The 13,832-nt window shown below is 42.0% G+C and overlaps 1 protein-coding gene across 9 annotated transcripts in view; it reads left to right on the forward strand.

The window, feature by feature from the left end:
* DIP2C (disco interacting protein 2 homolog C) overlaps nucleotides 1-13,832 on the forward strand; it is a 483,513-nt gene that overhangs the window by 335,396 nt on the left and 134,285 nt on the right. For all 9 annotated transcript variants that reach the window (XM_067542679.1, XM_067542671.1, XM_067542674.1 and 6 more), the window contains 2 exons: nucleotides 4,716-4,807; nucleotides 8,508-8,618. In XM_067542679.1, the coding sequence (XP_067398780.1) occupies nucleotides 4,716-4,807; nucleotides 8,508-8,618 (203 nt within the window). The remainder of the gene's footprint in view (nucleotides 1-4,715; nucleotides 4,808-8,507; nucleotides 8,619-13,832) is intronic.

The following is a 13,832-nucleotide window of genomic DNA, read 5'->3' on the forward strand; positions in this document are numbered from 1 at the left end:
CATAATGCCACTATATTAATCCATGGTACGCCCACATCTTGAATACTGTGTGGAGTTCTGGTTGCCCCATCTCAAAAAAGATATTTTAGAATTGGAAAAGGCATGGAGAAGAACAAAAAAAAAAATGATTTGGGAGATGGAACAGCTTCCATATGAAGAGATATTAAAAAGACTGGGACTGTTCAACTTGGAAAAGAGACAACTAAGGAGGAGGAATGTGGTAGCGGTCTATAAAATCATGCATGGTGTGGAGAAAGTGAATAGAGATGTTATTTACCCCTTCCCATAACACAAGAACCAGGGGTCACCCAATGAAATTAATAAGCAGCAGGTTTAAAACAAACAAAAGGGAGTAGTACTTTGCACAATGCAGAGTCAACCTATTGAACTCATTGCCAGGGGATGCCGTGAAGGCCAAAAGTTTAACTGGGTTAAAAACAAATTAGATAAGTACATGGAGGATAGCTCTATTAATGGGTATTAGCCAGAATGGTCAGAGATCCAGCCCTACACTCTGGGTGTCCCTAACCTCTAACTGCCAGAAGCAGAGAGTGGACAACGGGACAGATCACTCCGTGATAAGCACCTGGAATTGGCCACTGTTGAAAGACTGGATGGACCATTGGTCTGATGCATTATGGCTGTTCTTATGTTCTAGTTGAGTATCTGCTCCATGGAGTTCAGCACCATTTCAGAATTATTCCTGGGATGAAAAATATCTGGCTTCATCATCAAAACTTCCACCTTCCCATTTTTCTGTAGATGTTGAGACTCCCTCAAGTCTGAGAGGCAATTACTACATTGGAACCTAGGCGAAAGTGAAGAGAGGTGCTTCAAAGATATGCCTCCTTTATAACAACCTTTCTTATTTGAGGACTTTTTCTCTAAGACTGTCTGAAGTCTTGGTGTCCTTTATACTCCTCAATGCTACTGGCAGGCTAAATAGTCAAAATGGAAAAAGCAACACCCACTTCCATCTGCTACTAGATAGAAGATTATGTCGTGTCCTATGAGATTCAGATCTGGAGATGGAGATCCACACTTCTGTGATCTCCAGCTTGATGATTGCTACTCACTTAACAACTTGTTTAATTTAGAAATGAAGCTACATATCCTGAGAACTCAGACTGGCTTCCCATCAAGGTTTCCATCCTGATGTTCAAGGTCTTCCATGGGATTGGCTTCACCCACATGAAAGATAATGTTCCCTTCTATGACCATGTTCTCTCTCAACAGCTACATAGAATCATAGAATCATAGAATATTAGAGTTGGAAGGGACCTCAGGAGGTCATCTAGTCCAACCCCCTGCTCAAAGCAGGACTAACCTCAGCTATATCATCCCAGCCAGGGCTTTGTCAAGCCTCAGCTTAAAAACCTCTAAGGATGGAGATTCCACCACCTCCCTAGGTAACCCATTCCAGTGCTTCACCACCCTCCTAGTGAAAAACCTTTTCCTAATGTCCAACCTAGACCTTCCGTCCTGCAACTTGAGACCGTTGCTCCTTGTTCTGTCATCTGCCACCGCCGAGAACAGCCTAGCCCCATCCTCCCTGGAACCCCCTTTCAAGTAGTTAAAGGCCGCTATCAAATACTCTGGAACAATGAATTTGTCAACCAAGAACAGGCAGAATTTTTACAGGAGCTGGACCTAGGTTATGGAATTCTCTCCCTCTGGAGAAGGAGAACCATAGACATCACTGCTTTAAGAACTAAATGCAAAATTAGTTTCTTTGACTTGGTTTCCCTCCATTTTTATGCAAACGTGTGTGTGTTAGTTTATAGCCTTTTTTGTCCTACAGCCTGGAAAAGGAGAGAGAAATCACTTTTGTTTTTGAACACATGTGAAGTGCTCTGATATTATGGTTAATAGAACAGAAAATCCATGGAGAAGGTGGTGGGGAAAACACTATTCTGTTGTGCAATGCTAAACATTAGCAAACATTAATGCTGCTAATTATGCAGTTGAGAACTTATTTTCACAGAAAGTAAAGAACTAATGAGACAACTGTTGAATTACTGTGTGCTATCCTTTAAGGCATACAATTAAATTGTGGAAATAGCAAACGTGGAGTATTGAGAAAATGGAATGAATGTGTTCTCAAGATTTCATGATTTACAAACTTAATAGAAAGTAGCCCGTAAAAAGTGTTGCATTGCTAAAACTCTCTTGAATGTCAGTCAGCTCACTTACTAGAGATGCCTGAAGTATCCATGCAATTTTAGAGGAGATATATAGGCTTGTTTAGGACCAGCCCTTCAGTATACAGAATTTAGAGGGAAATAGGATGGGTGAGAGTCACTTTTTATGAGCGTAAAGTGCACCGCGAGGAGCACAAACACAAATTTATGATTTGTGGTGGAATTAATGTTTCATGGACTGAATAAACGCTTGAGCCTGTGAGGTGCAGAGTCCTCTTAACTCTCATTAACATCAGGCAAGGGATAAAACGTATTCAGTCTTAATGTACTTGTGAAGTTAGGAAGTGTTTAGTGTAAAGATGGTTCTTTCTTTCAATTCTGAACTTTTTGCCAAACTACTGATTTCCCTCCTCCAGCGCTCTGTACCTGTATTAATTGTTTCATAAAGTTATGACCACTTAAGCCCTTAATGTTGGGAACCTTTTGGAAATCAAAACTGTTGATTACCTGTTTTCCTCTTTGCTTTTTTTTAAGGTCTGATCATGCTTGCTTGTCAAATTTAATTCTAAAACACTTATTGACCATTGTAAATAGATCTGAGTGAAACACTTTTAGGTAAAAGGCTCACTTTAAAATAAAAGTAGTTAGCTAGAACTCGTTTCTGTTGTTGTGGTGACAATTTCTAGTATTGGGAGAAAAATCTGTAGGCACACAAGGGCTTGTCTATACAGTGCGGTAATGTGCCTCACTAGGCTGTGATTTTCTAAAGTGTACTAAGCTGTTGTGCCCTGTGTAGACCCTGCTGGTATGCTGTAACATAGCACTAGGGAACCATTAGTGCGTATCAGCAGGGTCTACATTGACCAATTAATGAGAAATATGTTACTGTGCTTTAGAAATCACACACACCCCCTTTGTACACTGCGTGTAGACAACCCTGAATATAACTGCTCAGTTCTCAGGGGAGCAGAAATTGACTGATGTTCAATACTAAACAACCATTTGCTTCGAAATCTAGATATTGTAGTAACTTAATTTTAAGGATCTTGGAAACGTTGTTTGATTCAGGCAGATGACATTCTCTGACATTTTCCATAAGAAGCAGTCACACTTATGTTTAGAAATTTCACAGGAACAAGCAATAGTGATTTTCTCTTTATCTTGAAGAGGGAAAATATCTGGTCTTCTCCTTTTAGCTTACAACAGCATCAACTTTGCACTTCACAGAATAAAAATAATGCAGTACTCCTGCTCCAGAACCAGGATGTAAAGGCATTTGGTGTAGCTTCCACTTGGCTAAGTTAAAAAATATAGTATCATTGGTCTGAAAGACATGAACCGCTGAACCCTAGAGTTACTGTTGTCAGAGTCTTTGGTAGTTTAAATGATTGTTGGGCATACATTAAAGATGGCCTATTCTCTGACAGAATACAGGTTAAAGGCGAATAGCAAAATTTTAGGATAACTGTTTGGTTAGGAGAGTTTTGTCTCTATACTTGCATTAGGATCTTAAAGTTTAATATTAAACATATTGAAATTTTTAAAAAGCTGAAGATAATCTCTTCTTTAAATATTAATTTTATTGTGATGGTGCCTAAATGCCAACTGGGATCAAGGCCTTATTATGCTAGACATTGTATATACCGTAAGTAATATAAAGTCCCTGTTCTGAAGAGCCTACATAGTCTAAATAGACAAGACAGACAAAGAGTGGGGGAAAGGGATACAATCCATCAATGGGTATTTATAGATGTCATGTTACTGTCACAACTTAAAAAAAAAAATTCTTTGGGTGGGGTCTTGTTAGTGAGGGATTAGTTAATGGAAAGGCAAAGGGAAGGGGAAAATGGGGAGGAGAGAGGGAGAAAGCTGAGCACACAAGACAGGTGCTGTTGAAGCTGAGGAGAAGCCACTTAGGGAGAAAGTTGGAGCAACAGCCAATCAGCACAGGGGAATAAAAACTGTGAAAAGCAGCCTGATGACATTATCTGTGTCAGCTACTGCTGGCGAGGGAGTTTCTTTGATCTGGGGAGGGATTGGCATCTTCCTGGAATTGTTTTCTTGCACCCTCAGCTGCCGTGGCTTGGGGTTGGGCTATGGGTCCTAGTCATGCCTTTGGAGGGAACCACTCCTGCATAGTCCTGCAAGGCTGGGAGTTCAGCTTTCTGTGTCTGCCCTACATCAGTTATAGATGATACAACCATCTGTCTCTGCATGGCCTGAATGATATCCCAGCCACTTAGAACAGTTAACTGCCACAGGCAGTAAAACAGAAACCAAAGTTCAGGTCCTGGCAGGTATAGGAAAAGGGAATAAAAGAAAAATTGACTTAAAATATAAAGAGAGCTTGAGATTTTCCTTTTTGATTATAATGCTTCATATGATAGATAAATATTCAAATAAACATCTGCGCTTAAATGTATCCACAGTATTCCCTTTAGGTTCAGTAGGAGCCTCATGTATACACCCAGTGGCAAAGGCCAACCCTAAATGTTCCAGCTAGTTAGTCCTTTCAGCCTAGAGGTGCATTTTCCTTTAATTTTAAAGTTAATTTTACAAATTATTTGTTACTAGGCAAACTTTGGACCAGAAGTATGAAGGTTGCTTACAATATACTGCATAAATTAGGCACGAAACAAGAACCAATGGTGCGACCTGGAGACAGGGTAAGTGTCTCATGGTTTGTTAACAGACATTAAATACACGCTGACAAGATGTGGATGGGGATTTGGAGTGCACATAATTATTTGATAAATTCAAATGTGGAGAAAATCTGCTGCTTTTTATCCATAGAAGGGCTGGTCAAATGGCCATTTGTGTTGTGGCTTGTGGAATCCTCTGCTTTACTGTAACTTGAATTTGTTGCAACATCAGCAATAAGCTTTCCCATGAAAAATATTTTTATTTTTTGACAAAAGAAATAACAAGTGGTCTGTTTAGCAAAGATGTCTTTATATAAAGAGCATGGGGTATAATAAAGCATGTGATCACATTGGTAAAACTTATTCAATAATGACATTGTGGCTGCTGTGATGAGGGAAGCAAAAGAGGCATTGCTTAAGATGAGATGAAAATGTGAGCATCCTTTGGCAGAACTGAACAATTCTTAGACCATTGTAAGTGTGAGCTTGCTTCCTGAGGCAATGGTCAGAGTTTTAAATTGGGACTGCAGTCAGGCATTTCCAGGATCTAATACTGCCGCTGCCTTATTTGGCATGGAATTGGGCAAGTCATTTAACCTCTTCTGCCTCTCTATAACTGTGAAGCTGCCAAGACTTATGTCAGAGAGTCAATACATACAAATAACTCTGTGCAAACGTCCTTGTTCCCAACCTCTACCCAAGTGTCGAGTTGTCCAGCTGGTCTGGACAGGAACAGAATTGAATGCCCCTGGTAGCTAAGCATGCTCAACCTTTGACAGAATGGATGATAGCTAAGATGACCTGTACATGTCAATTAGATAATCCTTCACTGTTGTCTTCAGGGTTGGCAGGAGAGCAGAGTCCGTATTTTGACACTGTCAAACATGGTGGTTCCCATTTGTCACTGTCTTTTGTAAAATGAAGGTAGTAATACCAGCCTTACTTCCTCACAGGGTTTGAAGACTAATTCTTCTATGAAGATGTAAAGTTTGGAAGTCCTTTCCTTTCTGATTTACTAAATAACTTCACTCATTCAAGTCTATCCTCAAAAAGCCCCACTATCCATAAAGCCTTCCAGAACTAACCCTGAGGTAATTTTGCAGAGGTATGTCTATACGGCACTTAGACATCTGTAGCTGGCCCGTGCCAGCTGTCTCTGACTTGGAGGGCTTTCGCTGTGGGGTTGTTTCTTCTTTGAATACTTGCTCATGTTGATTCCAATTAGGTGTGAGTGCGCCTCGTGCACGGCTGCCAGAAGACCTTTCCCCCAGTAGTACCCATAGGATCGGCTCTGGAGCCCCCTGGAGTCGCATGTCCATAGCTCCTATACAAGGGCCTGCCAACCCTCTGCCTCCTCAGTTTCTTCTTACTGCCTGTGAGGGTCGGCTGGAATCCATCGCCTCTTGCTCTGCAAGAGCTCTTTTCTCCCAGTGCTTCCTTTGTACCTGTAAATAGTTCAATTAGTGTTAATAGTTAGCAGTTAAGAAGGGTTAGTTAGGTAGTTCAGGCAGATCCCCTTAGGAGATCAGTCTGTTCGTCCAGGGGCCGGGGCATGCCTCAGTCCCTTGAATTTAAACTGTGTGAGGAGTGCAAGAAGCCCATGCGAAGGAGTGACCTGCACTCCACATGTCTTAAGTGTCTCGAGGAGGCACACCAGAAAGACGGTTGTAAAATCTGCAAGGGATTCCGCCCTCGCACCCAGAAGGACAGGAGTTAGAGGTTGAAGTTCCTCCTTACAGAGGCGGCCCTTCGACCATCTCCGAGCCTGTTGGAGCTGATACTCAGCACATCGGCGTCGGTTAGAAGCGCTCCAGCTTCTATCCGTGACCTGGTGCCGAGAAAGGACTCAAGTACTCGAGACCCTCAGTACCATAAGGAGTCACTGGCACCAAGAATCACGAGTGCGCGACACCACTCCCGGCAAGAAGGAACTGAGGAGGCAGAGGGTCAGCAGGCCCTTATATAGTGCGCTATGGACACATGACTCCAGGGGGCTCCAGAGCTGACCCTACGGGTACTATTGGGGGAAAAACCTTCTGGCAGCCATGCACGAGGTGCGCTCACACCTAATTGGAATCGACATGAGCAACACATCTCGAAGAACAACAGTTACAGAAGGCTAATAACCGTCTTTTCATTGCTGTGTAGACTTCCAGGCTCGGGCTAGAGCCCAAGCTCTCGAACTCTGCGAGGTGGGGGGGTCCCAGAGCTCGGGCTCCAGCCTGAACCTGGAAGTCTACACAGCAATGAAATAACCCCTCCAGCCTGAGTTAGCTGGCATGGGACAGTCGCAGGTGTCTAGTTGCTATGCAGACATACCCTTGGGTGTCGAATTCAAACTGTTGGTCCCTGTTACTGTATGTAGGAAATGTCTATGTTGTTCCTTAGGGCATGGACTGTTTAAGTTTAACCTCTGCAAAACGAGCACGGTGAATGTTTCCCAAGTTTCAAAAGTCCAGCACTATGAAGAATTTCCTAAATTTCTTTTAGAAATAAAACATAAAAAATCAAACTAAAGAATCTTTTTAAATAGATGTTTAAACTAAATCATTTTCCACCATGGCACTTAGCCGATACTAATCTTCAAAATCTTTTCTTTCTCTCTGATTTACAACAAAGTCTAAGCAACGGTAGGAGAAACAAATGACTGATTCTAAGTAAATTTATTTGTACAAAGAATTCTGTGAAAGAAAGAACATTGTTACATTTTATCTGTGTATCTTGTATTGACTGTCTGTCTCTTTTAGTAAATTACTGCACAGTGATCCCTGAGATTCCTAATATTAAAAAGGATTTGTTGGTGATTCAGACCTAAAGCTGAAACAGTAGCAAGAGTGAGACACAGTCTTCCCTTTGTTCGAATCAATTGAAGTTCTTATTCTAAAATAAGTGTCTGTAGATTACGGTGAAGCTAGATGTTTATAGCTGAGTGGTGAAAGGCATATACTTTGCATTGTATAATATCTTTAGAGTCCTGCACGGATACACAAATGTGGATCTGCATCCAATCCGCATCTGCCCCAACCAGCTTACCTCCAACTGCCATCTGCAGTGTTGTCATCCGCACCTGCAGCACTGAGGCCCCCATTCAGCTGTTTGGAGGCCATCCCCACTCCAGCCTCTGCTGCTGATCAGCTGTTCGGGAGCCAATCCCTTCAAGCAGCTGCCCAACAGCTGATCCGCAGTGGGGCACCATGGAATAGCTAATTGATTGGCAACCCACAGGTGAGTCCCTCACCCCAAGAGCTGTTCTAAGGGACTCCCCTGTGGGCTGCCAATCAGCTGTTCCACAGGCTCCCCTGCTGGCCAGAATGGGGGGCGGTAGGGGAGCCCCGTGGAACAGCTGATTGGCAGTCCACAGGGGAGCCCTGAGGAACAGCTGATTGGAGGCCAGCCCCCACCCACATCTCAGAGGTGGGGAAACTTGCTAGCAATGTAAACTGCAGCATGTATGTAAATACAAGTGCCTAAGTGGAGAGATGCTCACAAAAAAGAACATGTATAAGCGAGAACAAACTCCTTCTCACTCGCCATGCATCTCTTAAATATTCAATAGTTGTACCTGTACATAAGGGGAAAAAAGTTTAGGTGGAACATAGTAAAGTTCTGTTTTTAAATATTAATAGCTTTCCAAAAGGAATGTGGAAGCTTCTTTTTCATGTGCACTGAAATCTGTAAAAGATTTTTGACAATTTAAATTTTAACGCATCTCTCTCTGTTTCAGGTAGCACTCGTATTTCCCAACAATGATCCTGCTGCTTTTATGGTTGCATTTTATGGCTGCCTACTGGCAGAAGTTGTCCCCGTTCCTATTGAAGTGCCACTTACCAGAAAGGTAAGGAACTAAATATCTCCTCTATGATTCATTTTAAAAGTTTTATGTCTGAATGAATCACGACTGAACATAGCTTTGTGTAAATTTTTATGTGGTAAGTGGTTCTGTGTCTAAGAACAAAAAGGAATATACTGTGCTATAGGATATGTATAGCGTTTCCATTTTTAGTAAAGTAGAATCTCAAGCTATTATTCTTGGTTACTTTTAATTGCAAAAAATATGGGCCTTATCTATATTAGGAAAAATTTGCAAAAAGTCGGTGCCACAGGGTAGCTGTTCTCTGTCAAGAGACTGTGCCCAGATCCCCTGGACTGCAGCAGGTGGGCCTAACTTAGCCAATGAAAGAGGGCTGGGCTACATCCGGGCCTATAGTAGCTGCTAGTAGGCAGCTGAAAAGAAAAAGGTCTGATACAGGTTGATCCCTAGGAGCAAAGCCTCGCTGGAGTGGAGCTAACTCTTGTGGTGGGTCCCTGGAGCAAGGGAGCCAAGGGCTTAAGAAAGCAACTCCATGACTGTGGCAACAAGATGGGAGTAGAGCTGATGGAGGGGAAAAAGCTGCCAAGAGCTAGAGGGCCAAAGACCCTTGGGAGGGGTGGCCCTGAAGCCTGGAGGCCAGGTATTGAATTAAGACTATGCTCTGTTTATTAACTTTTGTTATAAAAATAAACCTCTTTGTCTGAGACTGGGCATGGCAGCACATGCTTGGAGCCGGGGAGCTGCGGCATCCTCCAGCAATGGTTAGCTCCACCAATGTTTGCCAGCCTGCAAGCCCTGTTATATCTACCATGATTACTTTGGGCACTATGTTAGCTAACCAGGTCTTAGAGCGGGTCTAGTCAACACTATACTTAAAATGTTCGTGTCAGCCATTGTCTTAGCTGTACTAGGGCTTCCCAGGTTGCTAACACAGATGGAGTTGAACCAGTCTCAACAATTGTGCTAAATTTCACTTGAGTAGACCAAGACCTAGAGCATTTGTTCTTGAGCAGCTCTCACTGTTGCTAACAAAAAAGAATTTATCATCTGATGCTGATTTGTTAAATGGGCTGTCGTGTTCCTAGGCACAGGTATTACAATCTTAGCAAAAGATAGAATGGCATTAGCATAGAACTGAATGGCCCCAGAGACTGACCTATCCTTTCTCTGCTTGAGGTGGTGCTGGCAGCTTGGGAACTCAAGGCCTCATTGGTGGGTAGAGCAGGGAAGCTTATGCTAGAATCACTCAGGCTGTATCTTTGCTGAAGACAACAGTCATTAGAGCTGTCAGTATGGAAAAGTTCACTAGTTCTTTTAAAAAACAAAGCAGGCAAAACTAAATAGATCTTTCAAAAGAGGGAATGTAATCTCCTTAAACAAAAGGAAATGTTTTAGCTATCTCTTCTATTTTCTCCTATAGCTTTAAATATAGGCAGAGCTGGTAGCGCCATCTAAACTGTTTTAGTTGAAATTTTCCGGGTGGAGTGAATTGATTTGGAAAACTTCAGCCTAAACTATTCAGCAATTTACAAGAATTAGGCTAGGGAAAAATACACGTAAAAAAGTCTTGAGACTTTTCTTTGAAATGCTCTAATGTCTCAAAGCTTTGGAGAAAACACTTTAAATTTGGTGGTGGGAGGCCTTTGTCAGGGATATGCCTTTTTGCCATCCCTGTAAAAATCTGCCCAAATTCGGCCAAGTTCTTAAGTCCTTGAAAGATATCACAGTTCACGCATGGTCAGTAGAGACTTGCTGGAACTTAATAGCTAAAATCTCTGAAGAGTCTCTCTGCGCTGAGCATGTTCAGCCTCTCACAGCTCCTGATGCTGCCCAGACTGTGCAGGCGCCATCCCTACAGAGTGACTGAACATGCTCCAGCCCAGGGCTATGGGGGCTCCAATAGGGCTTGCCCCATAATGGCTGTTCCTATCTTCTCCAGGCCAGGATGGGACCAGGCCTAGGAACTGAGAATGGGAGCCAGTGTCTCCTGTGCTCTCAATGACCTCTTCCCTTAGGCCCCCCCATCCCTCGTCAACTGGCACCCATGCAGCATAGAGAAGGAAACCATCTGATACGTATGCAGAGGGGACAAAAGCTGGAATGTGGAGGAGGGAAAGGACTAGATTGTGAGAAGAGGTCTGGTGAAATTGTGACTGGCAGGTGGGGAGGGAAATTATGACTGAGAGTTGCACAGGCAGTTCCAAGAGATTCCAAGTCTTCTCATGAACCATGTAGGTGTTAATATAGTGGCACATGATGGACATTCTGTTTTTTCAGTTTGCTTTTCATGTGTAATTTCTTATTTTAATAAAACAACACTATATTAAAAGAACATTATTAAAGTTGCAAAATCAAGCATTCAAGGTTCAGAAAATGCCACTTTTGCAGACTGATACCTTGGGGCCTGATTTGCAGAACAGGTGAGTACTCACAACTGCCACTGAAATCAATGGGAGAAATACCTTGAACATATCAAATGCTAAAGTTCTCTGAAAAATCAGGTCCTAGGCTTCCCATACTGGACTCCCAAAATAAGTGGATACTTTTGACTTTAATCTTTCCGTGCCTCAATTCCTGATCTGTAAAATGGGGGTAACACTTCCCCCTCATGGTGCAGAGGTTTTGTGAAGGTGTTTGTGAAGCAGTCAGATGCTATAGTGCTGTGTGCAGTAGAAAAGCCAATGAGGAAATTAATAATTTTGTCTTCAGAGTGGGGTTTGAATAATGTGCAATAAACAGAGCGTAGGGCCACACATTGAAGAAAGAGGATAAAACAAAATATTGGATTAATAGCTCTGACTGTGCACTGAATAAGACAGGGTCTGTGCTCCGCAGGGGCGGAGGGTCCATGTTTTTAGATCTCAGTGGTGAGAAAAGAGCACCGGACAAGGAAGTGCCCATACAGTAGTTTACTTACACAGCATTTCAAACTGAGAGTTACAATTCTTAGACTACCGCAAGCTGTTAACAGTTGGGAATCAGGCGCTTACCAGCACGAGGGTGAGGAGGCCCATTCTTCACCCTATGAAGCGAGTTGCAGCCTTGGAACTGACCTGCCCAGGGCATCCGCTAGCGCCTCGACAGATCCATGGAGTGCCTCAACAGGGTGGTGTCCGGGGGTCCCTATTATACCCCTTATGCCCTACTCTAAGCAATGGGCTTCACCTAGCAATAGGTTACGTATGTCTCAATCCACTTGGGGACTGGGCCTTAACACTTAGTTTCAGTTATTCTATTGGCAGTTAGCTAGGAACCAATCCGCAATAAGCTGATGTTAGTTGTTTATCGCCAAAGCTGACCTTTAGATTATGTTGTGGTCAACTTACTTCTATTTTTCATCGCAAGGGTATTTCCAGGCCTGGGGGATGGGGGGGTGGGGTAGTTCCTCTTATCCGCTAGGGACTTTCGAGGGTTATTTTCAAGCCTGGCCCATAAGGAGCCTGTTAATGCTCTTAAAGCCTGCTATAGATTTTAGGTCCCAGTCTTACCAAACTAAGCTGTCCTCGCGTTACAATAATCTTGCGCGCCCTACAGGGTCCTATGAGAAAAAGTATGTGAGCATGTAAACAAAGAGTGAATCATAATGTGTATACACAAGGGGGACAAATTAAGGTTTCGCAGGCAATCTTAATTCTGACATTTTCTGACTTCTGAGTGCTTGACTTTGCAATCTAAATGTTGTTGTTTTTTTAACTCTGTGTGTGTGTGTTTGTGTTTCTATTATGTAGGAAAGGATGGGGGCTTATGGCTGCTCCATCATTTTTACTGTGAGACATAAGGAAACATGACTTGGTCCCTATTCTGATTTATTTATTTTTACAAAAAAATTGTGGCTCACCTTATTTGTAAAACTGTATTTGAGATGAAAGGATAAAGGCTATGAGTTTTGAAATATGATCTTTTTATAATGGCTTCTGTGGAACCACAATATATGAATTTGCATTTTGGTTTAATATTGAACAGGAGCCTTTTAGGATTACATTGATGTGTGACAAGATAACTTGGTTCACTGTTTGGCATTTTGGTACATTAAATTGATATTTTAAATATGCTCATATAAAAAAGACAACTGGATTATTTAAATTGTAAGAGCCTTCAGCAAATTCCCATAGTGAAATTTACTTTCATAGTAGAGTAAGAAACATATTTGATCAACATAGCTCCTAGGGTAAAAAAGTTATTTTATTCTGCTCCCTGTATTTTACTTGCCAAGAGTCATGGATAAGTGTTAATAATAAAATATAAATCTACTGAATTGGATTTATTTTAAGATGACTGCTACCACATTCTTCTCTATAGACTGTAAAATCTAGCTGTCCAAGTAAATATACCATGTCAAAATAATTCCTTACTTTAGTTTGGCTGAGCCTCTTTTGTGTCTCTGTGTGTGCGTTTCTTCAGAAATACTGAATTACTACAACAATAATTGAGGGGGTGGGGTATAACTTTAAAAAAATCAGACTGAATGTTCTCTGTCTGATAAATGATACTGCACATTCTCAAAGCATGTATGACTGCAGATATTTCTGCCTTCATTTATATAGAGCAGGAATTAGGGTGGAAGCAATGAGATAAAAATCATGTTTTGTGAGCAGTCCCAGAAGGAATATCTCTACTTGGTCAAATGGTAACGGCTTTGCTTCTGGCATCAGCTGAAGGATGTGTCATATATGTGTCATCATACAATAGCCTAGGCTGTTCTTTTATGCTTCCCCATCATTTGATCTCTTCTGTGCATGCTTCAGTTAGCACTGGCTGTGTACATTTTGTAGTCTACATGTTCGAAGGAAGATATGAACCAACTAAAAACAGCAGCTACCCTGTAGGTGAACAGTGGGTCAGTACGATGAGTCTGGCAGTTGCTAATCTACACACAATGCTGTACAGCATATTTGTATTCAATTATGGTTTAGCCTGGCAACAAATTTGTTCTTGGTGAGAATTTCTTGCTTTTCATAGCATAATTATTATTGTATAATAAACTTTGCCAGAAATCTTCTCTGGTTAAGTGTTAGGCAAATACCCATCTATTCCTGCTCTTTCCCCACTATGTTCTATCCAGCCTTGTATTTCCAGGACACCCAGAATAATTTGTAAGGTGACTTAGTGTCTTGGGACAGCTGTCTGGATGCAATGGACTGAAATTCCCAGGAGCCATTAGGTTGCCTTTAGCCTTGGTGTACTCAGAAATATTTCATGGTCACTGCAGTGACATGGGAATTTGCTGTCATGTAGGTT

The sequence above is a fragment of the Emydura macquarii genome, unplaced genomic scaffold, assembly GCF_026122565.2.
Source record: "Emydura macquarii macquarii isolate MOO-44397 ecotype Brisbane River unplaced genomic scaffold, CSIRO-AGI_Emac_v2 contig_719, whole genome shotgun sequence".
Taxonomy (NCBI): domain Eukaryota; kingdom Metazoa; phylum Chordata; order Testudines; family Chelidae; genus Emydura; species Emydura macquarii.